Source organism: Ranitomeya imitator, chromosome 1 (genome assembly GCF_032444005.1).
Source record: "Ranitomeya imitator isolate aRanImi1 chromosome 1, aRanImi1.pri, whole genome shotgun sequence".
NCBI classification, from domain to species: Eukaryota; Metazoa; Chordata; class Amphibia; order Anura; family Dendrobatidae; genus Ranitomeya; species Ranitomeya imitator.
In genome coordinates, this window is record NC_091282.1 from 132,160,659 (window position 1) to 132,186,953 (window position 26,295).

At 44.8% G+C, this 26,295-nt stretch overlaps 2 protein-coding genes across 2 annotated transcripts in view; both read right to left on the minus strand.

Moving 5' to 3' along the window:
- Positions 1-483: 483 nt before the first annotated feature.
- On the minus strand, positions 484-7,559 carry LOC138664420 (avidin-like). The gene is made up of 4 exons (XM_069751106.1): positions 5,322-7,559; positions 4,016-4,226; positions 3,707-3,824; positions 484-1,260 (listed from the first exon to the last, which is right to left on the minus strand). The coding sequence occupies exons 1-4, from the start codon at positions 5,382-5,384 to the stop codon at positions 1,230-1,232; spliced, it is 423 nt and encodes a 140-aa protein (XP_069607207.1). The 5' UTR covers positions 5,385-7,559; the 3' UTR covers positions 484-1,229.
- A 138-nt stretch (positions 7,560-7,697) lies between these two features.
- LOC138664412 (avidin-like) overlaps positions 7,698-26,295 on the minus strand; it is a 37,544-nt gene continuing 18,946 nt past the window's right edge. The window contains exon 4 of the mRNA XM_069751095.1: positions 7,698-7,883. Within this exon, the coding sequence (XP_069607196.1) occupies positions 7,853-7,883 (31 nt within the window). The 3' untranslated portion in view covers positions 7,698-7,852. The remainder of the gene's footprint in view (positions 7,884-26,295) is intronic.

Here is a 26,295-nt window from a genome sequence, read left to right on the forward strand (position 1 = left end):
AGTCCCAACTAAGGTGGGAGCCGTGACTGATAAAGAATAAGGTGGACATGGTGCTACTGCATCGTCAAACAGCTCAGCAGTAGAGTTCTGACCCTTTTGCTTATTCAAATGATAAAAAATGAATAAAAAACCCTCAAAAGTTTATTCCCATCTCAGCCTTTCATCTACAGACCACAGGAGGTGGTACGGAATCCGCGAAGATCCGCCGCTCCCTGCTGATTCCCTAGCTCCATCTCTAGTGGCCAGGACCTGAACTATGTTATTACCATGAAAGGCTGAAATGCAAATGCCCCTAATACTCAAATTGCAGATGACGATCATTAGTTTTATTAACGCAAAACTACCTGCTGTACAATCGCCTGTCCTGAGAACTGTAACAAGTGGCATAGCTGCATCCAACATACAAACACCATGCACCAAAACCCAAAAGAAGAACTACAGTCAAAAGTCCAATATATGCAAAACATAGAAAACTTTATTGAGAATAATATCAAGTAAATAGATAATAGTAAGAAAGAATCACCGTGCCACCCACAGCACGCACAAAAATAGGACAGGGGTAGGTAGCCTAACACCACATACCTAGTTATATGGAATGACCCTGCAGAGTGTATACTAATCACAAATGTAGGTAGAAGGTCAGTTCATATGTCTGCGTATATGAGCGCATGCTCCAAACAAGTGTAAGCAGTAAGAACAGCCATAAATATAGAATACATACCGATCAACCGTAAAGAATAGTGAAGTAGGATGTATAGGCACACCACCCCTGTCCACCCCGACGCGCATTTCGGGGAAATGCCTTTCATCTACCGACCACAGGAGGTGGTATGGAATCCGCGAAGATCCGCCGCTCCCTGCTGATTCCTTAGCTCCATCTCTAGTGGCCAGGACCTGAACTATGTTATTACCATGAAAGGCTGAAATGCAAATGCCCCTAATACTCAAATTGCATATGACGATCATTAGTTTTATTAACACAGAACTACCTGCTGTACAATCGCCTGTCCTGAGAACTGTAACAAGTGACATTGCTGCATCCAACATACAAACACCATGAGCAAGTTGCACCATATGTGACAAATATGGTTTATTGATTTATTAATGGATGTTGCTGCTATCCAGAGTAACTCTTCATTCGTCATGGTAAATTCCAACTTCTTCAGTCGCAGTGTGTCAGATCTCGAGGACTCATGGCTGACAGTCAAGAACTTTCAGTTGGATTGTTATTACTTTGGCTGAAAAATGTTATTCCCAACTCTGGAAGAAAAAGTAGAGAAAATGTAAAATATAATATAATGCCCTTATTTTAATAATACTTTGTCTGCTAAAATAATGATGTATTTGAGGCACTTATGGCATTTCTAGTGCTTATACCAGAAATGCTTTGGATGGTAAATGTAAAAGGGAAGTGTCTAACTACCTCCTATATATGACCGCATATGTGTGAGGACCTCAGAGCTACTAGTGTAACTGCATCCACCATACAGCCGACACATCTGGCAATGCTTAGATCTCTGAAGTCCTATGGTGGACATCATCCATGTCAGGTAGTCAGCAGCTCTGAAAACGATAATGTGACATCCTCTCATTGCCTCAGAAGTGATTTTTTTAGAGCAACTAAGAGATTTAGATTTTAGCTCTTTACTATCACGCGAGTGTCCTTATTGGGTGTATTATAGTGACAGGATCTCGTTATAGGGTGTCTGTCAGCACAAAATGACTGTTCAAAGCAAACATCCCCTTGAGCAAATTACTGCAGTGTGCAGGCGCCAGGAAAGGTCCGAGCGGTCCAGCGCCTGCGCACTGCAGGAATTTGCTCTGCCCTCAACAGAGCAGAGAAGTACGACTGCGCAGGAGCGTGATGCCGGGGAGCCATGAAGCAAGCAGGAGGGCGGCGATCATAAGATGGGAGGCGTCGGACTCGGACATGCGACACCTATTGGACCGGACCGCCCCCCAGGTGAGTATAATAAAACTTATTTTTCTTATCTTGCAGTTCGGACCGGGGGCTTATCAGCAGCATTATAGGATGCTGTAGATAAGCCCTGAAAGGCAGTGGCCGCATCTTATAGCGGCCAAAACAGCTGACAGGTTCCCTTTAAACCGGCATTAACACGTTGATGAATCGGCCCCTTAGTGTTCAAAACCCTTGCTGCATTTCCAAAGAGTGTACTTTTTTCCCCCATCTAACGTCTCCCCACTCTTTGGCCGATATCTCTAGGTTTACAGGAGTCAGAGAAGGGTGGAGATAGATGGAAGACAAGGCGCTAGGAAGGTGCACTGAGCACATCACTGGCATGCTTGTATAAAGAACATTTTCTGGCAAGCACACCTGATGAGGTGCTGTGAATTCTAAATGTGTATTTTGTGCAGACAAACTTCCTTTAGGCTATGTGCACACCTTCAGGTTTTCTTGCGTTTTTCGTGGTAAAAACGCTATAAAAACTTATTAAAAATGCATACATTATGCATCCTATCATTTAGAATGCATTCTGCATGTTTTGTGCACATGATGTGTTTTTTTCTACCGGTAAAAAAAATGCAGCATGTTCATTAATTTTGCGGATTTTCTGCATTTTTCCCGCTATTGTATGCATTTGGCAAAAAACGCACCAAAAACGTGTCAAAAACACGTGAAAAACGCAAAAAAAATACATTCGGATTTCTGGCAGAAATGTCCGGTTTTTGTCAGGAAAATTTCTGCAAGAAATCCTGACGTGTGCACATACCCAAGCAGTAATTAGCAATATGGCACGTGATAAGACTGTCTGAGGAAAACTAAGCGAATGTTTGTTTTTTTTTCTAATTTTTAGACCACTTGGGGACCAAATAAAAATGAAAAGAACTGGATATCCCCTTTAAGATAGGACTCAAGTCTGGTCATCGCTGTATTTGTTTTGTACTTAATAAAGGTACATGAGGTTTCTATCTCTGTATGCCTTGATTCTGTACAAATCCTAAGGAAATGATAAAACTATCACAGCATGTGTCATGCTACCCTATGTATTTAGCTTAGCTTCTCGGGAAATCTGGGGCCCTGTACTTGAGAACCTTACGATTTCCATGCACACCGAAGAGCGGCATCCTTCAATAATGGGAAAGCTCATAAACAGGGTGTATAGGAGTGGTGCATGGTGTATTATGGAGGAATATGTTCATTATAAGGAAACTCTTTGGCTATAAATCCTAAAAGTAAAGGGCATCTGTAAATAGAATGAACCCTCCTAAGCTGTCTATCTGGGCATGTAGGTCATAGGAAGCTGAATAAAATGATATCTTGATATGTGTGATCTGATGTATTATTCCTGAAAAATCCATGGTTATCTTATATGCAAATGAGCTGTTAAGATCTATGGGCTGGACGATGGTGTCCCTGAAAATCTGCCTCCTAAGCTTACTTCAAATGAAGGAGGGCATTACCAGTGTGAGGCATGTATATAAGGGAAGCAGGCTGTCAGTCATTTAAAATAAGCTATGGAGGCAGATTCTTAGGGAGATCTATGTCTGACCCATAGATCTTAACAGCTCATTTACATATTAAGAAAAACATGAATATCTCTGGAATAAAACATCAGAGCACAAATATCAAGGCATCATGTTATTCAGCTTTCTATGACCTACATGCCCATATAGACGGCTTAGGAGGGGTGATCCTACTGACACATTCCCTATAAGAATACCATGTCAATTTACATTAGTTTACCTTGTTTGCTGCCAGTTATCTTTAATATCACCTTCTGATCTCAGCAGCCAAGTGGTTTGTAGAATAGGCTGTCCCGTTTCTCTGATGAAACACTGACCCGTGAATACTGTGATTGAATCTGTAACAAGAATAACACAAGTAACTTTCATAAATTTCAGAATAAATTGTTTTCTCCTGTTTTGCTATTTACAGTATTTGTGCATTGTACTCTGGTAGTACAGTAGAAATCTCAGCAGATGTTGATGAGTGATCTTGCATGGTTTGCATACATTGGTTATAATGTAAATCTCAAGGAAAAAAATACTTTACTTGTAAATGCCCACTTGACAGTAAATCCAAATGTAGGAGAATCACTTAGTTGCTGAAGTCCAATAAGAGGTGATTCCACAATGGTCTTATTAGTAGCTGATACAGCTGATAGGTAGGTCCCTTTAAATAGTCCACTATTGGAGACCACGGATATGGTCATGTTGGAGCCCAGATCATTCTTCCACTGACCTTCCAGATTGCACTGTGCAGACTAGACAGTAGATAGAAATAACTGATGAACGCTTGGTAGAAAAAAACAATATGCAGAATAATAAATAAAATCACCTCCTCGCAAAACTATATGGTTAATACCAGATGGAGCGATCATGATTTGTTCTGGTAATGTGATGGATACTTGGGTGCATGGCTCCTTAAGGGTAAATGGGCTTTCTGGGTTTATCACGAAAGTGTGCAGTCACTCTATGTCACTGTAGACTTCTGAATACTCACACTCCGCACACGTTGTGAGGATTCTCTGGCGCTGGTGGCGAGACTGAACAGTCATGTGACCTCCAAGTTTGCCATTTGCATATATCTGGTCACATTACGAGTAGACGTGTGCGGACACGCTCAATACAAGTGAATTGAGCGAGGTCGGGCATGTCTAGTTGGGATGTGGCCGGGAGTATGCATATCCCTTAGTTACGGTCACATTCTCACTAAAGAATCCTCGCTGCACACGATATGAGGGTTCACACATGGACAACCCCTTAAAGGCCCCATAGACAATCCACTAAAGTTAATTGAACCCACTGATACCAGCATTGTTTGACTCCCGATAGATGATGTTTAAAATTGATGTGGAAACCCCTGGCACATTTACTCTCCATTAAATAAGCCACTGTCACAGCTCTTTGGCAGCAGCCTTCTCCCCACTGAAAAAAACATTCATGTGTATGGGGGAGTCGTGGAAAAATAGAACGAGACGAAGAGCTAAGTTGTGTATGGTCAGCTATACAGTACAATTGCTAAATCTTGAAAAAGTTGAGCTTTGGTGTGATTTCATGACCAGAACAGTTTTTTATTCCCAGGAAGTACGGTAAATGTTGGATGAGTGAAAGCGTAAAACATGAAAATGTATAAAAAAAACAAAAAAAGAGAAATTGTACAGTTTTAGCAATAAAATATTCCATTAATAAAATTGTACAATTCCATTAATAAAAATCTGAATTAATAAATTCGAATTGTATGTAAATATGACTGTTTAAAGAGAATGAGAAGATCCCATTAAGTAGCCATAATTCTCATTGCATCTAACCAGACAAGACACGCTTATTGAAGGCTCCCAGGGTTGAATCTTCCTTACCTCTACAGCAGTAGACATCATTAAGCAGGACAGAAGCCCGACTAGTGCCAGAATCTCCTCCATCCTTGTCGCTCTGCTCCAGTATTCAGCAAAATATTTACTTGTGATGATTCCGGGGCCTGTCCTGCTGCTGTATTTATAGAGTTCTTCAAGTCGTCAAGTTTCCCAATTATCGTAAGAGATTAACTCGAGGACACATTTCTGAGAAATGGTCAATAAATTATTCTGTGATGATTCATCGTTAAACAAAAAGTGAAAGTATATGCCATTGGAAATTAGTTATTTCTGGTGGCTTCGTAAAATAATACAGGAGTATTGTGAGTCTGAAGATTACTCAGGGGTGGTGCTTGGCCAGTTCTCAGTTGTTGAAAACTGGCTAAAAACAAAAATTAATAATTGCAATACATCACTCTGTTTGTAATGACTCTATATAATATATGAATTTTACTTTTTGATTACATTTAAATTTTGTGAGAAGCACCTGTGTTAGGCTAGGTTCCCATTGCGTTAGGGCAATCCGTTAAGCGCCTAGCGCTGGCGGATTGCGCTAACGCAATGTTTAATTTGGGTCTGCGTTCGCCGTCCCCGCTACCGCAGATCCCCGAGCAAGCAGCGTCCGAGGTCCTTCACAAAAGAACGGCACATCGCTAGCGCGTGCCGAAAATGCCACGCGCTAGCGATGCGCTACAGGCAGAAACAACATTGCTGTCAATGGGTGCACTAACGGACCCGTTGCACGGCGTTAATTGCGTCATTTTCGCCGTGCAACGCTGTCCGTTAGCGTTCACCCATTAACGCAATGGGAACCTAGCCTTATCTATTTGCCCTTGTTTATTTTCTAAACTTATGCACTGCTATGTATAGCACAAGCGATCAGACAGCATTAGCCCCTTCACCACCTTGGGTTTTTCTGTTTTTGAGTTTCCGTTTTTCGCTCCTCTCCATCCCAGAGCCATAACTATTTTTATTTTTCTGTCAATATTGCCCTGTGAGGGCTTTTTTTTTTTTGAGAGATGAGTTTTACTTTTGAACTACACCATTGGTTTTGCCATATAGTGTACTGGAAAATGAGAACAAAATTCAAAGTTCGGTGAAATTGCAAAAAAGTGCAATCCCACAATTGTTTTGTTGTCTTACCATGTTCGTTAAATGCTAAAAGTGACATGCCATTATGAGTCTCAAGGTCATTACAAGTTTGTAGACACCAAACGTGTACACAGTAGGTTCTTTTTTATTTGAGTGATGAAAAAAAATTCTGAAGTTTAAAAAAAAAAAGCGCCATTTTCTGAGACTCGTAGCATCTCCATTTTTTGTGAGGCAGGGCTTGGTAAGGGCTTATTTTTTGCATGCCGAGCTTACATATTAAGAGGTAATCAACACATTGTATCTGCCCCCAAATCAAAATCTGTAAAAATGACAGCTCAGGGCAAAAAGAATAAACCATCATATAGCACTATAACCTGAAAATTGAAAGCATTAAGGGTTTTAGAAAATGGCAACACAATTTTTTTTTTAAATCAATTTCTGATTTTTTTGCTACTGAAATGAAAAAAAAGTATGGATTTTTGGTATCTGTGTATATATCGTACTGACCTGAAGAATCATATTGCTAGATCAGGCTTAATGTATAGTGAACATGACAAGTAAACAACCCCCCACCACCACTTTTTTTGCAATTTCAACGCACTAATTTTTTTTCTCTGCTTTCCAGTGCCTCACATGATAAAATTAATTCTGTCATTCAAAAGCACAATTTGTCCCGCAAAAAACATGCCCTCATATGGCTATGTGGATGGAAAAATGAAAAAATGAATGGCTCTTGGAGGAAGGGGAAGAAAGAACAAAAACTGACAATTGCCCAGAGGTGAAGGAGTAAAATAAAAACCACAAAGTGGATTTTTTCACCAAAGGTATTAATGTAATCTGACTAGGTTCATATTGCGTTAGTGCAATCCGTTTAGCGCCTAGCGCTAGCAGATTGCGCTAACACAATGTTGTTTTATGGGGTCGCGAGTCCGGGGAACGGACCTCGGGCGCACCGCTTGCACTGCTTGCAGCGTCCGCGGCGCGCCACAAAACACCGGCACATCGCTAGCGCGTGCCGAAAATGGCACGCGCTAGTGATGCGCGTCCCCATTGCTGTTAATGGGAGCGCTAACGGACGCGTTGCACAGCGTTAATTTCGCCGTGCAACGCTGTCCGTTAGCGCGGTCACATTAACGCAATATGAACCTAACCTTACAGCACCATTGCAGCCATGTCAAGTTTTAAATGATCATTAAAATCAGTTTTAATAACACAGAACTAATCGACTCTCTTGAGAACTGTAACAAGTAACAGATGCAATTAACGTATAAACACCATGAACAAGTTACGTTGTATATGACATATATGCTTTATTGGTTTATTAAAGAACTATGCTACTATCCAGACAAACTCTTCATCCGTCATGGTAAATTCCAACTTGTTCAGTCGCAGTGTGTCAGATCTCGAGGACTCATGGCTGACAAGAACTTTCAGTTGGATTGTTATTACATTGGCTGAAAAATGTTATTCCCAACTCTGGAAGAAAAAGTAGAGAAAATGTAAAATAAAATATAATGCCCTTATTTTAATAATACTTTGTCTGCTAAAATAATGATGTATTTGAGGCACTTATGGCATATCTTGTGCTTATACCAGAAATGCTTTGGATGGTAAATGTTAAGGGAAGTGTCTAACTACCTCCTATATATGACCGCATATGTGTGAGGACCTCAGAGCTACTAGTGTAACTGCATCCACCATACAGCCGACACATCTGGCAATGCTTAGATCTCTGAAGTCCTATAGTGGACATGATCCATGTCAGGTAGTCAGCAGCTCTGAAAATGATAATATGTCATCCTCTCATTGCCTCAGAAGTGAATTTGTTTAATCAATTCTGAGATTTAGATTTTAGAGCTTTACTATGACAGCAAATGAATGTCATTACTGGATATATCATAGTGACAGGATCTCTTTAATGGGAACCTGACAGGTCCCACATACCCAACAAACCCATTAGACTATTTGTTGCTAAACACCCTGCCTAACCAGCCCTCTATAGTGTTTAACACCAAGACTAGTGTTGAGCTATACCTTCCCATATCGGGAAATATCGGATCGGACCGATACCCCAAAAATATCGGGTATCGCCGATTTCGATACCGGAAACCAATGCAAGTCAATGGGACACAAATATCGGAATTAAAATAAACTTTTTCTTTTCTTGCACATCCTGTTCTGGAGGGGGGAAGAGTGTGGGTGGTGCGTTGGCGGAGACTGTGTGTGTGTGTGTGTGCGGGCCTCTCGGGGGTCTGTACGGGCCTCTCGGGGGTCTGTGCAGGCCTGCCGGGGCCTGTACGGGCCTCTCGGGGGTCTGTGCAGGCCTGTTGGGGGTCTGTACGGGCCTCTCCGGGGTCTGTGCGGGCCTGCCGGGGCCTGTATGGGCCTCTCGGGGGTCTGTGCAGGCGTGCCAGGGGTCTGTACGGGCCTGCTGGGGGTCTGTACGGGCCTTTCGGGGGTCTTTGTGTCTGTGTGCAGGCATCGTTCGATGGGACTACAGTGACAGTGATTGACACATTAGCCAATGATGGGACAGTATTAGTCCTATCATCCGGCTAATGTGTTGAATGTAAAAAAAAACCACAAACATACATACTACAAACATACTACATGCAAAAAGAAAGCGTGCTGTACGCAAGGCACAAGTAGAATCTGGTGTACTGACCACACCTGCTTTCGTATGCCAAGTATGTGGGCGAACCTTCAGGGCCCGGATTGGACTCATCAGCCACCTCCGGACCCATAACTATTAATTCTATTCTAACCCTGAAGTCATGGTCATCTTCGAAAACGAAGGACGAACATGATATTTTGATATTGGCAGGGCGATTAAGAATATTATTTAAATGCTCAGCCCACCGTTCCAGAATTTGTTTCCTTTCTGTCAGCAGCTTAGTTCCATCTGCATTAAGCAGAGATGAAGAGCTTGATGACTGGGGTCCATATACAGCTTTGAGTGCATCGTAGAAGCGTTTCTGGTCATGGGTATCTGCATAGCCCTGAATTTCGTCGGCCTTCTTGCTAAACCAGATATCCTGCATCTCACGTAGCTTGATTTGTACCTTCCTTTTTATGTTGGTAAAGGCACCTTTCTTAGCTAACGATGTGGCGTCATTTTGGTACACCTTATACCGCTGATGTTTCTCTTCTAGGAGTGTCTTTATTTCCTCGTCGTTTTCATCAAACCAGTCTTGATTATTTCTGGTTGCTGATCCGAGATGCTCCAGAGCAGTATTATAAACAGCATCTCTCAGAATTGTCCACTGTTCCTCAACGCCAATCTCCTCTGCCTGTAGTATATTTAACTGTCTGCCATCAAGGTCATTGGCAAATTCCCTTGCAATTCTTTTATTTTGCAGCTTATAGATATTCAGCCTCTTTGTCGTTTTCTGCCCTTGGGGTCTCCTCGCAGGCAGGATGCGGAGCCTGCACTTAGAAACAATTAGGTGATGGTCAGTCCAGCAGTCTGCACCGCACATGACCTTCTTCAGTCTAAAGTCCATCTCATCCCTTTTCCTGGCAATGATGTAATCAATGAGATGCCAATGCTTTGAGCGTGGGTGCATCCATGATGTCTTCTTGCGTGTGGGTAAGCGGAATAAAGTGTTGGTTATGACAAGGTCATGTGTGGCACACATCTTGAGGAGCAGCAGGCCATTACTGTTACACTTGCCAGTGCCGTGTCTCCCAATGACCCCTTCCCAGTTTTGATGGTTTGTTCCCACCCTGGCATTAAAGTCTCCAAGTATAATGAGCTTGTCTGCCTGTGGGATTGCTGAAATAAGTGTGTCAAGTTCATCATAGAACTTATCTTTAATGTCATCCGGATTAGTCATCGTGGGAGCATAGGCACTGATCAGAGTTGTGTGTTTCTTGTTTGTAAGTGGGAGCTGAAATGTCATCAGACGGTCGTTGATGCCTTCCGGAAGCCTGGTAAGTTTACGAGCAAGATGGGTTTTGATAGCAAATCCCACGCCTGCTTCTCGTTTTTCAGTGCTGCCTCGACCACTCCAGAAGAATGTATATCCACCACTATGCTCTGTCAATTGACCCTTGTCTGCCTGTCGTGTTTCGCTGAGAGCTGCTATATCAACCTTGTAACGAGCTAGCTCCCGAGCAACCAATGCCGTTCTTCTCTCTGGTCTGTCTGCCTTGGTATTATCCAGCAGAGTTCTCACATTCCATGTGCCAAGGTTGAGTACCATCATTTTCTTTTTCTTTATTGTGTGTCGACCGCTGTATGGGAAACCCGCCAGCTGTGGTAGGCTGGCCAGGTGAAATGAAGCAGACTATGTTTGAGGCACCTTTTCTAGCCCCTTCCTCGATTGAGGTGAGCAGAGTGATCCTGAACAGGACTGCTCAGACACCCAGGAGGCTGCCGAACTCCACTGCTGCTTCGGTCCAGTAGAGAGCGACCATATGGCCTGGGCCGCCTGTGTGCAGGTTCGTGACTACAGCTTCCAGTGACTCCACACCTGCTGCTTTGCCACTCTCCCATCGCCACAGGACTTTTGATACGCAGTGGTTGAAGTCATGACTTGCGCTTGACTTGGATTAAAGTGAGGAGGAGTTGTGCAGTCGTCAACCTCACTCTCTCGCCCGTACCTATCGAGCCCCAGTGGCAAGAACTAGACGAGACAACTGGAGATAGGTCAGGGTGCAGTTGATGGCCAGCAGTGTCCTATATGTGCCTCGCTGCGCCCTCTCAACGCTCCACAACACTGTGCTGGAAATCGCTTGGCTGTCCGTTGAATCTTGGTTTCTTCCGCACAGTCTGCCATATCCAGTCTTTACATGCAAGGGTAGGCAAACCCTTGAAAATCACCGTAGGTCTCAAAGAAACCCAACAGCTACCCTCACCTGGTTTGGCCCACCTGCCGAGACGGTGTTCCGGGGTGCACCCGCTGCCGCATGCTAGCAGCTACTTGGAGGTACAGGTGAGAGTTGAGCATCAGATGAGGACCAAAGATGGAAGAGCTGTCCAAAAAGGACACGGCAAGCACTCCACCAGAGGTGCTACCTCTATCTACATAGCCCATATACCCCGTTGCTCGCCTGCCCCAGGTAGAAATCAACAAGGAGCTTGATGTTCTTCCAAGTGGAGATGAAGTCAGGAAAGCAGTAAAACAACTTTCTTGTGGAAAAGCACCTGGAAATGATGCTATACCTGCTGTGGTATATAAAGCTGACGGCCCTGTTCTGATGCAAATGGTGACCAAACTATTCCAATATATGTGGACAAAGGAACAGGTTCCACAACAGATGAAAGATGCCAGCATAATCCACATATACAAGAGGAAAGGTAATCGCCAATCTTGTGACAACCATCAAGGCATCTCCCTTCTGTCCACTGCAGGCAAGATATTGGCTCGTGTCTTGCTCAACCGCCTTTTACGTCACCTTGAGCAAGGACTATTACCCGAAAGCCAGTGTGGTTTCCGTGCTAAACGTGGAACAGTAGATATGGTCTTTTCAGCATGTCAACTTCAGGAAAAGTGCCAGGAGCAACACCGTGACCTTTATGTAACTTTTGTTGATTTGACCAAGGCTTTTGACACAGTCAGTGGGGACGGCCTGTGGAAGATAATGGCAAAATTTGGCTGCCCGAGCAAGTTCATCTCAGTCATCCGGCAGTTCCATGATGGCATGATGGTGAAGGTTCTGAACGATGGAGACGTATCTGAGGCTTTCCCAGTAACAAACGGCGTAAAACAAGGCTGTGTGCTTGCTCCAACCCTGTTCAGTATGCTGTTCTCTGCAATGTTAAGTGATGCCTTTAACAACTGTGAAGATGGAATCCAGGTTAGGTACAGGACTGATGGCAAGCTATTCAACCCAAAACGCCTGAAGGCGGTTACGAAAGTGCATGAGACTGTTATCCGTGAATTACTATTTGCTGATGACTGTGCACTTAATGCTAGCACGGAACAGCAGATGCAGCATGAAATGGACTGTTTTTCGCAAGCCTGCGACAGTTTTGGTCTCGAAATCAACATTAGAAAAACCGAAGTCATGTATCAACCGGTTCCAGGAAAACTGTACAAGGAGCCACGTATCACGGTGAAGGAGCAAAACCTCAAAGCAGTCGATAACTTCACCTACTTAGGCAGCACACTTTCCCGTGAAGTAACCATAGACGCTGAGGTTAATAACAGAATCGCCAAAGCCAGTGCCGCCTTCGGGAGACTGCGTAAGAACGTCTGGGAACGAAGGGGACTCAGCCTTACCACCAAGCTGAAGGTCTACTGCGCGGTGGTCCTTACCACACTTCTCTATGCTAGCGAGACCTGGACAGTGTACAGCCGGCATGCTAAACAGCTTAATCATTTCCACATGAGTTGCTTCCGCAGACTCCTCGACATCAGGTGGCAAGACAAGGTCCCGGACACAGCAATTCTGGAACAAACTGAGCTCTGCAGCGTTTACACTCTCCTGCTGAAAGTCCAAGCCAGGTGGGCTGGACATTTGGTCCAAATGCCTGACAGCCGACTACCGAAACAACTGCTGTACGGAGAGCTGTGCCAAGGAAAGCGAGTAGTTGGGGGGCAAAAGAAGCGCTATAAAGACTGCCGTAAGGTGTCTCTCAAAAACCTGGAAGTCAACACCAATGAATGGGAAGAGCTTGCCCTGGATCATCCAGGTTGGCGGGGCAGGATCACCTCAGGAGCACGTGTAGCTGAAGATAGGAAAATCTGTGACGCAAAAAGAAAGCGTGCTGTACGCAAGGCACAAGTAGAATCTGGTGTACTGACCACACCTGCTTTCGTATGTCAAGTATGTGGGCGAACCTTCAGGGCCCGGATTGGACTCATCAGCCACCTCCGGACCCATAACTATTAATTCTCTTCTAACCCTGAAGTCATGGTCATCTTCGAAAACGAAGGACGAACATCACATGCATACATACAACATACTACATACATACAACATACTACATACATACTTCATACATACATACATACTACATACATACATACTACATACATACTAGATACATACAACATGTATACATACATACAACATACTACATGCATACTACATACATACATACAAAATACATACTACACACATACATACATACAACATACTACAGCGTATTGCGCCTGACGGCCACACGTTTCATCTGTTTTTTGCCGGATCCGTCGCTGTGGGTTTTTTCGCCGTACAGAAAAACCATTGCTCTATATGTGTTTTCCGTCCGGCAGAAAAAGCTTTTTTGACGGATCCGGCAAAAAACAGATGCTAAATCAACTCCGGTCTTTTGGTCTGTACTGTATGTATGTATGTAGTATGTATGTAGTATGTATGTACAGTATATAGTATGTATGTAGTATGTATGTTGCATGTATGTAGTATGTATGTAGTATGTATGTACAGTTTATAGTATGTATGTAGAATGTATGTTGCATGTATGTAGTATGTATATAGTATGTTGTATGTAGTATGTATGTTGTATGTACAGTACAAACCAAAAGTTTGGACACACCTTCTCATTTAAAGATTTTTCTGTATTTTCAGGACTATGAAAATTGTAAATTCACACTGAAGGCATCAAAACTATGAATTAACACATGTGGAATTATATACTTAACACAAAAGTGTGAAACAACTGAAATTATGTCTTATATTCTAGGTTCTACAAAGTAGCCACCTTTTGCTTTGATGACTGCTTTGCACACTCTTGGCATTCTCTTGATGAGCTTCAAGAGGTAGTCACCGGAAATGGTTTTCACTTCACAGGTGTGCCCTGTCAGGTTTAATAAGTGGGATTTCTTGCCTTATAAATGGTGTTGGACCATCAGTCGTGTTGAGCAGAAGTCTGGTGGATACACAGCTGATAGTCCTACTAAGTAGACTGTTAGAATTTGTATTATGGCAAGAAAAAAGCAGCTAAGTAAAGAAAAACGAGTGGCCATCATTACTTTAAGAAATGAAGATCAGTCAGTCCGAAAAATTGGGAAAACTTTGAAAGTGTCCCCAAGTGCAGTGGCAAAAACCATCAAGTGCTACAAAAAAACTGGCTCACATGAGGACCGCCCCAGTAAAGGAAGACCAAGAGTCACCTCTGCTTCTGAGGATAACTTTATCCGAGTCACCAGCCTCAGAAATCGCAGGTTAACAGCAGCTCAGATTAGAGACCAGGTAATGCCACACAGAGTTCTAGCAGCAGACACATCTCTACAACAACTGTTAAGAGGAGACTTTGTGCAGCAGGCCTTCATGGTAAAATAGCTGCTAGGAAACCACTGCTAAGGACAGGCAACAAGCAGAAGATACTTTTTTGGGCTAAAGAACACAAGGAATGGACATTAGATCAGTGGAAATCTGTGCTTTGGTCTGATGAGTCCAAATTTGAGATCTTTGGCTCCAACCACCATGTTTTTGTGCGACGCAGAAAAGGTGAACGGATGGACTGTACATGCCTGGTTCCCACTGTGAAGCATGGAGGAGGAGGTGTGATGGTGTGGGGGTGCTTTGCTGGTGACACTGTTGGAGATTTATTCAAAATTGAAGGCATACTGAACCAGCATGGCTACCACAGCATCTTGCAATGGCATGCTATTCCATCCGGTTTGCGTTTAGTTGGACCATCATTTATTTTTCAACAGGACAATGACCCCAAACACACCTCCAGGCTGTATAAGGACTACTTGACCAAGAAGGAGAGTGATGGGGTGCTACACCAGATGACCTGGCCTCCACAGTCACCAGACCTGAACCCAATTGAGATGGTTTGGGGTGAGCTGGACCGCAAAGTGAAGGCAAAAGGGCCAACAAGTGCTAAGCATCTCTGAGAACTCCTTCAAGATTGTTGGAAGACCATTCCCGGTGACTACCTCTTGAAGCTCATCAAGAGAATGCCAAGAGTGTGCAAAGCAGTCATCAAAGCAAAAGGTGGCTACTTTGAAGAACCTACAATATAAGACATATTTTCAGTTGTTTCACACTTTTTTGTTAAGTATATAATTCCACATGTGTTAATTCACAGTTTTGATGCCTTCAGTGTGAATGTACAATGTTCATAGTCATGAAAATACAGAAAAATCTTTAACTGAGAAGGTGTGTCCAAACTTTTGGTCTGTACTGTATGTATGTTGTATGTATGTGGTATGTTGTATGTATGTTGTATGTATGTAGTATGTATGTAGTATATGGTATGTTGTATGTATGTAGTTTGTTGTATGTATATAGTATGTATGTATGTAGCATGTATGTTGTATGTATGTATGTTGTATGTTTGTATGTATGCAGTATGTATGTAGTATGTATGTTGTTTTTTTTTTTTTACATTCAACACATTAGCCGGATGATGGGACTACTACTGTCCCATCATTGGCTAATGTGTCAATCACTGTCATTGTAGCAGGCATAGCCCGATGGGACTTGTAGTCCCATCGGACGATGCCTGCACACAGACACAAAGACCCCCGGAAAACCGCACAGACCCCCGAGAGGCCCGTACAGACCCCCGGCAGGGCCGCACAGACCCCCGAGAGGGCCGCACAGACCCCCGAGAGGGCCGCAAGATCCCGGCAGGCCCACACAGACACGCAGTCTCCGCCACGCACCTCCCACCACCGACATCATTTCAGCAGCCTATCACAGCCATGCCATTAGTTAACATGGCTAACATGCCTAACAGGATGTGTCCACACTTCTTAGGATCCTCATTGGCTGAATAGAATAAAACTGGCTCATTGCATTATGGGAACTTCCGATTCCGGTATTCGATATTGTAAAATTATCGGAACTCAGTATCGGAACTCCGATACAGCGAATATCGGCCGATACCCGATATTTGCAGTATCGGAATGCTCAACACTAACCAAGACCCATGTTTAACATCTTAGTGACAGAGCCAATTTTGATCTTAAAAGGGTGGACACAAGGCAAAGCATTTTTCCCCATCTATTTAGTCTTCTAATCGAAGCTATTTTTTTTATAAACTTGCTTTAAAAATTCCCTACCCTTTCCTAAGTACACAATCTAACTACTTTTGGTTGTTTTTTTAATCTATTTTCTGTCTTAAGACAATTCTTCCAAGTATCACCAGTGCATGTTGGGATACTCAAACAAAGCATGCTTAGTGGGCAGAGGCTGCAGTCATTGTCACAGCCACTGCCCCATCCCTGAAACAAAGAGTCATAAGTGGCATTCGTTTCAGGGGCTGGTGCCTGTAGTGTCTCCCTTGTGCAGTTTATTATCCCCCTGTGCACTGTGCGATAAGAACGGCGTCCGGTCTGCTGTCTTAGCTAAATAGTAATTAGCAGACAGCAGAGAGGTGTCACTAATCACCGCAAAGACCAGTAACGTCACATGCGGGAGCAGCTCTAGTCCTCCTGCATGCTTGGTATAGCTACTTCGCTTTGCTGCCAGCTTATTATTATTCAGCTAAGCAGACAGCATACTGGACGCTGCGCTCATTGCTCAGGGCGCTGGGGAAGACACAGCACAAAGGAGGAGACACTCAGGTACAGCGCAGGGAAAGCACTGCCCATGAAACAAGTGTCAACGAGGGGTTGTAGCAATAACCGCAACTTCTTTCCCCCAATTATGTTTTGTTTGAGTATCCCAGCATGCACTGGGGATACTCAAACAAATCGTCATCAGACAGGAAGTAGAGAAAAAATTCAAAAGTAGTTAGTGTAGTTAGGGAATGGTAGGGAATTTTTAAAGCAATTACAGTACAGACCAAAAGTTTGGACACACCTTCTCATTCAAAGATTTTTCTGTATTTTCATGACTATGAAAATTGTACATTCACACTGAAGGCATCAAAACTATGAAATAACACATGTGGAATTATATAGTTAACAAAAAAGTGTGAAACAACTGAAATTATACCTTATATTCCAGGTTCTTCAAAGTAGCCACCTTTTGCTTTGATGACTGCTTTGCACACTCTTGGCGTTCCCTTGATGAGCTTCAAGAGGTAGTCACCGGGAATGGTCTTCCAACAATCTTGAAGGAGTTCCCAGAGATGCTTAGCACTTGTTGGCCCTTTTGCCTTCACTCTGCGGTCCAGCTCACCCCAAACCATCTCGATTGGGTTCAGGTCTGGTGACTGTGGAGGCCAGGTCATCTGGTGTAGCACCCCATCACTCTCCTTCTTGGTCAAATAGCCCTTACACAACCTGGAGGTGTGTTTATGGTCACATTGTCCTGTTGAAAAATAAATGATGGTCCAACTAAACGCAAACCGGATGGAATAGCATGCCGCTGCAATATGCTGTGGTAGCCATGCTGGTTCAATATGCCTTCAATTTTGAATAAATCCCCAACAGTGTCACCAGCAAAGCACCCCCACACCATCACACCTCTTCCTCCATGCTTCACGGTGGGAACCAGGCATGTAGAGTCCATCCGTTCATCTTTTCTGCGTTGCACAAAGACACGGTGGTTGGAACCAAAGATCTCAAATTTGGACTCATCAGACCAAAGCACAGATTTCCACTGATCTAATGTCCATTCCTTGTGTTCTTTAGCCCACACAAGTCTCTTCTGCGTGTTGCCTGTCCTTAGCAGTGGTTTCCTAGCAGCTATTTTAACATGAAGGCCCTGCTGCACAAAGTCTCCACTTAACAGTTGTTGTAGAGATGTGTCTGCTGCTAGATCTGTGTGTGGCATTGACCCTGTCTCTAATCTGAGCTGCTATTAACCTGCGATTTCTAAGGCTGGTGACTCAGATAAACTTATCCTCAGGAGCAGAGGTGACTCTTGGTCTTCCTTTCCTGGGGCGGTCCTCATGTGAGCCAGTTTCTTTGTAGCGCTTGATGGTTTTTGCCACTGCACTTGGGGACACTTTCAAAGTTTTCCCAATTTTTCGGACTGACTGACCTTCATTTCTTAAAGTAATGACGGCCACTCGTTTTTCTTTACTTAGCTGCTTTTTTCTTGCCATAATACAAATTCTAACAGTCTATTCAGTAGGACTATCAGCTGTGTATTCACCTGACTTCTGCACAACACAACTGATGGTCCCAACCCCATTTATAAGGCAAGAAATCCCACTTATAAAACCTGACAGGGCACACCTGTGAAGTGAAAACCATTCCCGGTGACTACCTCTTGAACCTCATCAAGAGAATGCCAAGAGTGTGCAAAGCAGTCATCAAAGCAAAAGGTGGCTACTTTGAAGAACCTAGAATATAAGACATATTTTCAGTTGTTTCACACTTTTTTGTTAAGTATATAATTTCACATGTGTTAATTCATAGTTTTGATGCCGTCAGTGTGAATCTACAATTTTCATAGTCATGACAATACAGAAAAATCTTTAAATGAGAAGGTGTCCAAACTTTTGGTCTGTACTGTATATTAGAAAATGGCTTAGATTCTGGGACTAAATAGATAGGGAAAAATGCTTTGCCTTCGGACCACCCCTTTAATAACTAGGTCAAATTTTTTAAATCTTACCAATGTCATTTTATGTGGTAATAAGTCTGAAATGTTCCAATGTATCCCAGTGATTTTGAGATCCCCATTTTTTTCACTATTTCAAGGGATAGGACGAGAAAATGGATGCAAAATTTGTTACCCAGTTTCTTCTGAGTGCAATGATACCCCACGCGTGGCCAGAAACCTCAGTTTGGACAATTGTCAGGGCTTGAAAGGGAAGAGGCACCATTTGAATTTTGGAACACAAATTTGGCTGAAATGCGGGCACCATGTTGCATTTGCATGACCCTTAAACTGCCCTAACAGCTGAAACTATCCACAAGTGACTCCATTTTGGAATCCAAGGGTATAGTGAATTTTGTAACGATGTCATGTTGTCATGCAGCCCCCCACACATACTGTTAGGGCTGGCGGAACGCACCAGATAATTATAGGGATGTATAAGGTGCGTTCGCAGCCCAGGGTCCACCGTGCAGAGATGACACCTGCTGCTCGGTAATGGCGGACAGTATATGGCGGTATAATGTGAACATACACGGGTTAACTTCACCCGCTATGTAAGGAAGTGAACCCTGTTGCGTCACAGGGTAGCAATACCGCAGAGTGAATGCTAGTATTGGGTCACAGGACTCTGCCCCAAGGACACGGGGTTAGAGTCCCTTTAGACCACTAGCGCTTGGCGTCGCAACTGTGGTGCCAGGGAAAAACCTAAATAATGATTTATCGCACTGAGTGCGCAAAGCTGCTCTGGTGAACAACACTAACCGCCCTAGCTAGGGACAGGTAAGCGCACTGGTTGCGCATGGTGCAGCACTGGCTAACACTGCTGTTAGATGCTATAGATTGTGCCTGGTGCTGGATGGCACTAACTGGCGCTAGACAGCTCCAACATTCGCGAGCATTCATCAACACTAGAGATAGGAATGATTCGGAGCTTTCACCAGAACAGGCACACATCCACACACACACAAAAACTGATTTATATCTGTAGCCTTCCAGGACCTTCCTAGTGCTCCAATTGGAGCCGCAACAGAACCTGAGCATGTGACCCCCGACCACCAATGAGTGTTCGTCCCGTGGGCATGCTCAGTAGAAGAAAAGCAGGACTTAGTCTATGGAACGTCTGCTCGCCTCTGATCAATGCTGGCTACAAAGGCTGAGCCTGGAATGACAGCTGTAACCAAACGCACACTATCTGCTTGAGTCAGATGCTGGGACCGACGGCTCTGCTGAGCAGGCTCCACTGCGGCTGAAGGAGAATGGGAGACTGCAGCAGACATGGTTCGAGATTCCTCCTGTGCAGCAGTGGGAACTCGACACCTAACACATACAGTATAATGCAGCCCCCCCCACACACACAGTATAATGCAGCCCCCCACACACACACAGTATAATGCAGCCTCACACACACACATTAAAATGCAGCCCCACACACACACACAGTATAATGTAGCCCACACACAGTATAATGCAGCACTCCACACACACAGTATAATGCAGCCCTCCCCACTCACAGAATAATGCAACCACACACACACACACAGTATAATGCAGCCCCCACACACACACCGTATAATGCCACCCCCCCACACACAGTATAATATAGCATGCATAGGAGGCTATGTAGGAGCCCACACTGGGTACAGTCAGGCTATTTGGGGCTCGTACTGTATAGAGGGGCTATGTGGGGGCTCATACTGTATAAAGAAGGCTAATGTGGAGCTCATATTGTATGTTGACAGAGTGCTCATACTGTATATAGCGAGATTATGTGCGGGCTCATGCTGCATATAGATGCTATGTGAGGGCTTATATAGGAGGCTGTGTGTGGGCTCATACGGTACATAGGGGGATGGATGTCATCAAACTTAATTCTGCTCAATATTATGTGAAACAATCAATATTACTATAAAATTATTATAACTAATAGGATCATATTAATATCAAGCAGAATTTATTTCAGTCTAATGGTTTGGCCATCCACAACAGTCACAGTCTCTCATGTGGCCCCTTGTGAAAATTAATTGCCCACCCCTAATTAAGAAAAATGTGTCTCTTAATGAAACAGGAGTAGAGATGATGGGCAAATATTTTCCGAACAAGATCAATCTCAAATTTGCCCCGAACTTTGCAGATTCGGATTCAGATTCCCAAGTATTTCCCTCAACATTGTCAAAATTCGACCAAATGATCGTGTTTCCACTAATGCTTTTGTTAGGACTTTGGCTAGGATACTGATGCTGCATAATGAGTGGGGGGACGTGTCAGATAGTTGAGAGTAGCGGCGGACTGTATTTTTTTTTCTTTTAATTAACTTAATGTGTGGAGATCCCAGCAGCCAATCAGGGCACAGAAACCATCCACAAGGGCTTCTGTCATTGGCTGCTGAAGTCATATGTCCCTCTCCATATAAAAAGTGAACATGTTGTTTTTGCACCACTTTCTCAGTGTAACAGCACAGAGAAGCTACTCCTGCTGCAAGTAGTCAGATGGTTCAGATAGATATAATCCTGTGTGAAATCAACCTTCCAGCATCTAAAGGTACCTTCACACTAAACGACGCTGCAGCGATCCAGACAACGATCCGGATCACTGCAGCATCGCTGTTTGGTCCCTGGAGAGCTGTCACACAGACAGCTCTCCAGCGACCAACGATGCCAGTAACCAGGGTAAACATCGGGTTACTAAGCGCAGGGCCGCGCTTAGTAATCCGATGTTTACCCTGGTTACCATCCTAAAAGGTTAAAAAAACAAACGCTTCATACTTACCTTCCGCTGTCTGTCCTCGGCGCTGTGCTTCTCTGTACTGGCTGTGAGCACAGCGGCCGGAAAGCAGAGCGGTGACGTCACCGCTCTGCTTTCCGGCCGCTGTGCTCACAGTGAGTGCAGGAAAGCACAGCGCTGGGGACAGACAGCGGAAGGTAAGTATGAAGCGTTTGTTTTTTTAACCTTTAGGATGATAACCAGGGTAAACATCGGGTTACTAAGCGCGGCCCTGCGCTTAGTAACCCGATGTTTACCCTGGTTACCAGCGAAGACATCGCTCAATCGGTGTCACACACGCCGATTCAGCGATGTCAGCGGGAGAGCCAGCGACCAAATAAAGTTCTGGCCCTCTAGCCCCGACCAACGACATCACAGCAGTATTCTGATCGCTGCTGCGTGTCAAACTGAACGATATCGCTAGCGAGGACGCTGCAACGTCACGGATCGCTAACGATATCGTTTAGTGTGAAGGTACCTTAAATCGTTTGTGGTAGTGGTCTCAGCCAGCCAGGAGTCCACATTTCAGAATCTATGGGTATGTGCATACGATCCGAAAGTGGTAGCACTTTGGATGCAACATATGTTCACTGCGTCCGAAGCGCTGCCGTCTATTGAACACAGGTAAATCCGCATATGTTCACTGAACCGCGTCCAATACATTCTATTGGTGAAATTTCTCTTGCGGAGACTAGCATCTCCGCAAGAGGAATTAAAATGCTGCGCTCTGGAGAGACGCACCGCATGTCCGTCTTCGCAGGTGAGCCGTGGGCGTCTGTGGATGCATAGCGGACATGGGATTTCTTAAAATTCCATCTACTATCTGTAACATCTGGCCGCTGGGGATTGGACGCTACACATGTATTCAGCGTCCAACCCGCAACGTTTACTGATCATGTACACATACTCCTAATCCTTTTTGCTCACACATGCCACATTTCAGAATCTAAATCGTTTGTGCTAATAGTGTGGGCCAGACACCAGGCCATATTTCAGAATCTACATCATTTGTGCTAATAGTGTGGGCCAGACACCAGGCCAGCCACTTTTCAGAATCTAAATAGTTTGTGCTAATAGTGTTGTACAGCCATGAGTCCACATTTCAGAATCTAAATACTGTACTTTCTGCTAATAGTGTGGGCCATATACCAGGCCACATTTCAGAATCTAAATAGTTTGTGCTAATCGTGTGGGACAGACACCAGGCCATATTTCAGAATATAAATCTGTTCTGCTAATAGTGTGGGCCATACACCAGGTCACATTTTAGAATCCAAATAGTTTATGCTATTAGTGTTGGCCAGACACCAGGCCACATTTCTGAATCTAAATCCTTCCTGCTAATAGTGTTGGCCAGACACCAGGCCACATTTCTGAATCTTAATCCTTTCTGTTAAAAGTGTGGGCTATACACCAGGCCACATTTCTGAATCTAAATAATGTATGCTAATATTGTGGTCCAGCCAGGAGTCTACATTTCAGAATCTAAATTTCAGAATCTAAATCGTTTGTGCTAATAGTGAGGTCCAGCCAGGAGTCCACATTTCAGAATCTAAATCCTTTCTGCTAATAGGTTGGGCCATACACAGGGCCATATTTGCCACTAGGCACGTGTGGGCACGTGCCTAGGGAGCCAGGATGCTGGGGGCGGCACCTGAGCAAGGTTTTTTTTTTTTTTTAAAGTCTGGGATCATATTCATGACCTAATGACCTGGATGCATATTCATGACCTTAATGAGCGGTACCATGCGCTGGGAGTCGGGACAGCGATGCAGAGGGTGAGTATGACGGCCCGGGGGAGAATGAAGGAGGACAGCGGGGAAGGAGAAGGAGGACTGGGGAGGATGAAGGAGGAGGGAGGAGAAGGAGGACTGGGGAGGATGAAGGAGGACTGGGGAGGATGAAGGAGGACTGGGGAGGATGAAGGAGGACTGGGGAGGATGAAGGAGGACTGGGGAGGATGAAGGAGGACTGGGGAGGATGAAGGAGGATGGGGGAGGATGAAGGAGGATGGGGAGGATGAAGGAGGACGGGGAGGATGAAGGAGGACAGGGAGCCACGCTTATAAGGATAGGAGGGGGAGCAGAGCCACACATACAAGGATGGGAGGGTGGGAGCAGGGCCACGCATATAAGGATGTGAGGGGAGGGAGCAGAGCCACGCATATAAGGATGGGTGGGGGGAGCAGAGCCAAGCATACAAGGATGGGAGGGGGGAGCAGAGCCACGCATACAAGGATGGGAGGGGGGAGCAGAGCCATGCATATAAGGATGGGAGAGGGGGAGCAGAGCCACGCATATAGGGATGTTGGGGGAGCAGAGCCACGCATATAAAGATGAGTGGGGGGAGCAGATCCATGCATACAAGGATGGAAGGGGGGAGCAGAGCCACGCATACAAGGATGGGAGGGGGAGCAGAGCCACGCAGGGGGGAGCAGAGCCACGCATTCAAGGATGGGAGGGGGGAGCAGAGCCACGCATATAAGGATGGGAGGGGGGAACAGAGCCACGCATATAAGGATGTGAGGGGGGAGCAGAGCCACGCATATAAGGATGGGTAGAGGGGAGCAGAGCCACGCATACAAGGATGGGAGGGGGGTGCAGAGCCACGCATACAAGGATGGGAGGGGGGAGCAGAGCCACGCATACAAGGATTGGAGGGGGGAGCAGAGCCACGCATACAAGGATGGGAGAGGGGAGCAGAGCCACGCATACAAGGATGGGGGGAGCAGAGCCACGCATACAAGATGAGAGGGGGGAGCAGAGCCATGCATACTAGATGGGAGGGGGAGCAGAGCAACGAATTCAAGGATGGGACAGGGGAGCCATGCATACAAGATGGGACAGGGAAGCCATGCTATAACAGGGGGAGCCACACAGAGCAGGACAGGATGGGGGGACCACACATAACGGGATAGGAATGAGGGGACAATACATACCCGGCTTATACTCGAGTCAATAAGCTTACCCAGTTTTTTGTGGCAAAATTAGGTGCCTCGGCTTATACACGGGCCAGCTTATACTCGGGTATATACAGTATGTAATATATACACATGTATGTGTGTGGATACATATATATATATATATATATATATATATATATATATATATACCTACATAGCTTTTTGTCGCCATAAAAGGAGGGGGGCCCAAGCTGTCAGTGTCCTCCCCTGCCCAGGTAACAATTGAACTCGCATCTTACAGAAGTGAGTACAATTGAGGCTCTGACTGCTGGGTCAGAGCAATGTGAGCAGCGTGATCAGATCATGTGATCACAGTGCTGATGTCGCTCACTCACAGTGCAGAGGTGAACACTGGTGGTAAGTGCTCCAGTGGAGTTGAAGAAACCAAAGATTAAGTGCACGGAGGGGGGGGGGGGACAATTTGAGCGAGGATAGGGGGATTTATTATGTGTGGGGAGAATCGGAGTGGAGATGGGGGGATTTAATGTGTAGGGGAGATTTAAGGACACAAAATGAAGAGCAAAGGGGTAGATGGGGAAACAGTACTGGGGGAAAGAGGGGCATGTATGAGGAAACAGTATGGTGGATGGGTGCAGACATTATGGGGAGCGACTGGGGAATGTATGTGGACACATTATGAGTAGCGATGTGAAAAATGTATGTAGACAGAGTACGGGGAGTAAGGGTGATGGGATGTGTGCAGACAGTATGGTGAGTCAGGTGAGCAGGCAGTATAGAAAGTGAGGGGTTAAATATATGAGGAGACAGTATGGTGAACAGGGGGATGTGAGAGGAGACAGTATGAGGAGGGAGGGGAATAGTGTGAGGAGACAGGGGAATAGTGTGAGTATGGGGAGAAAAGTGAGTGGGCACAGAATAGAAACTGAGTAGTGGGTTCGTAGCATGGGGGGACAGTGTAAGGGCACAGCCAGGAGGGGACAGTATGCCAAGGAGGGGGAGTGTGATGAGAGAGTACAGTATAGAGATAATCTTCTTTTTTAATCTTTTTTATTTTTATATAGCGCTAACATATTCCGCAGCGCTTTACAGTTTTGCACACATTATCATCACTGTCCCTGATGGGGCTCACAATCTAGAATCCCTATCAGTATGTCTTTGGAATGTGGGAGGAAACCGGAGTGCCCGGAGGAAACCCACGCAAACACGGAGAGAACATACAAACTCTTTGCAGATGTTGTCCTAGGTGGGATTAGAACCCAGGACCCCAGCGCTGCAAGGCTGTAGTGCTAACCACTGCGCCACCGTGCTGCCCTATAGGGGGGACACAGTATGAAGAGGGGCCAATATGGAAAGGAAAGGTCAGTGTGAAGAGCATGTACCATAAGAAGGACAGTGTGGGGGTCATATTTTTTGCAGACAATGTAGTGAGGGGCATTTTTTATTCAGGAGCATTATAATGACACTTGTATCTTTAAGGGCATAATGTGGAGATTTTCTGCAAAAGAGCGGAGAAGATGGAAGTCTGCAAAGACAAGTCTGCTGGGAATGAGAAAACTCATCATGGGGTCTGGACAAGATGAAGAAAAGAAGGAGAACGACTCCAGAGACGATGTAATCTATAAGGTACCTGGATGTAAATGTTATTTGTGATACTAACTAACTCTCATGTTTTTATTTATCTTAGGAGCCTTAACCCCTTCATGACCGGGGGATTTTTCGTTTTTCCGTGTTCGTTTTTCGCTCCCCTCCTTCCCAGAGCCATAACTTTTTTATTTTTCCGTCAATTTGGCCATGTGAGGGCTT

What these genes read in the sequence shown, in the direction of transcription:
- LOC138664420 (XM_069751106.1), bottom strand. Translation starts at nt 5,384, where the DNA reads ATGGAGGAGATTCTGGCACTAGTCGGGCTTCTGTCCTGCTTAATGATG. An exon ending in TGATGTCTACTGCTGTAGAG is followed by an intron (nt 4,227 to 5,321) that starts GTAAGGAAGATT and finishes TCTACTGTCTAG; the next exon opens with TCTGCACAGTGCAATCTGGA. An exon ending in GATAACTGGCAGCAAACAAG is followed by an intron (nt 1,261 to 3,706) that starts GTAAACTAATGT and finishes TTTTTCTTCCAG; the next exon opens with AGTTGGGAATAACATTTTTC.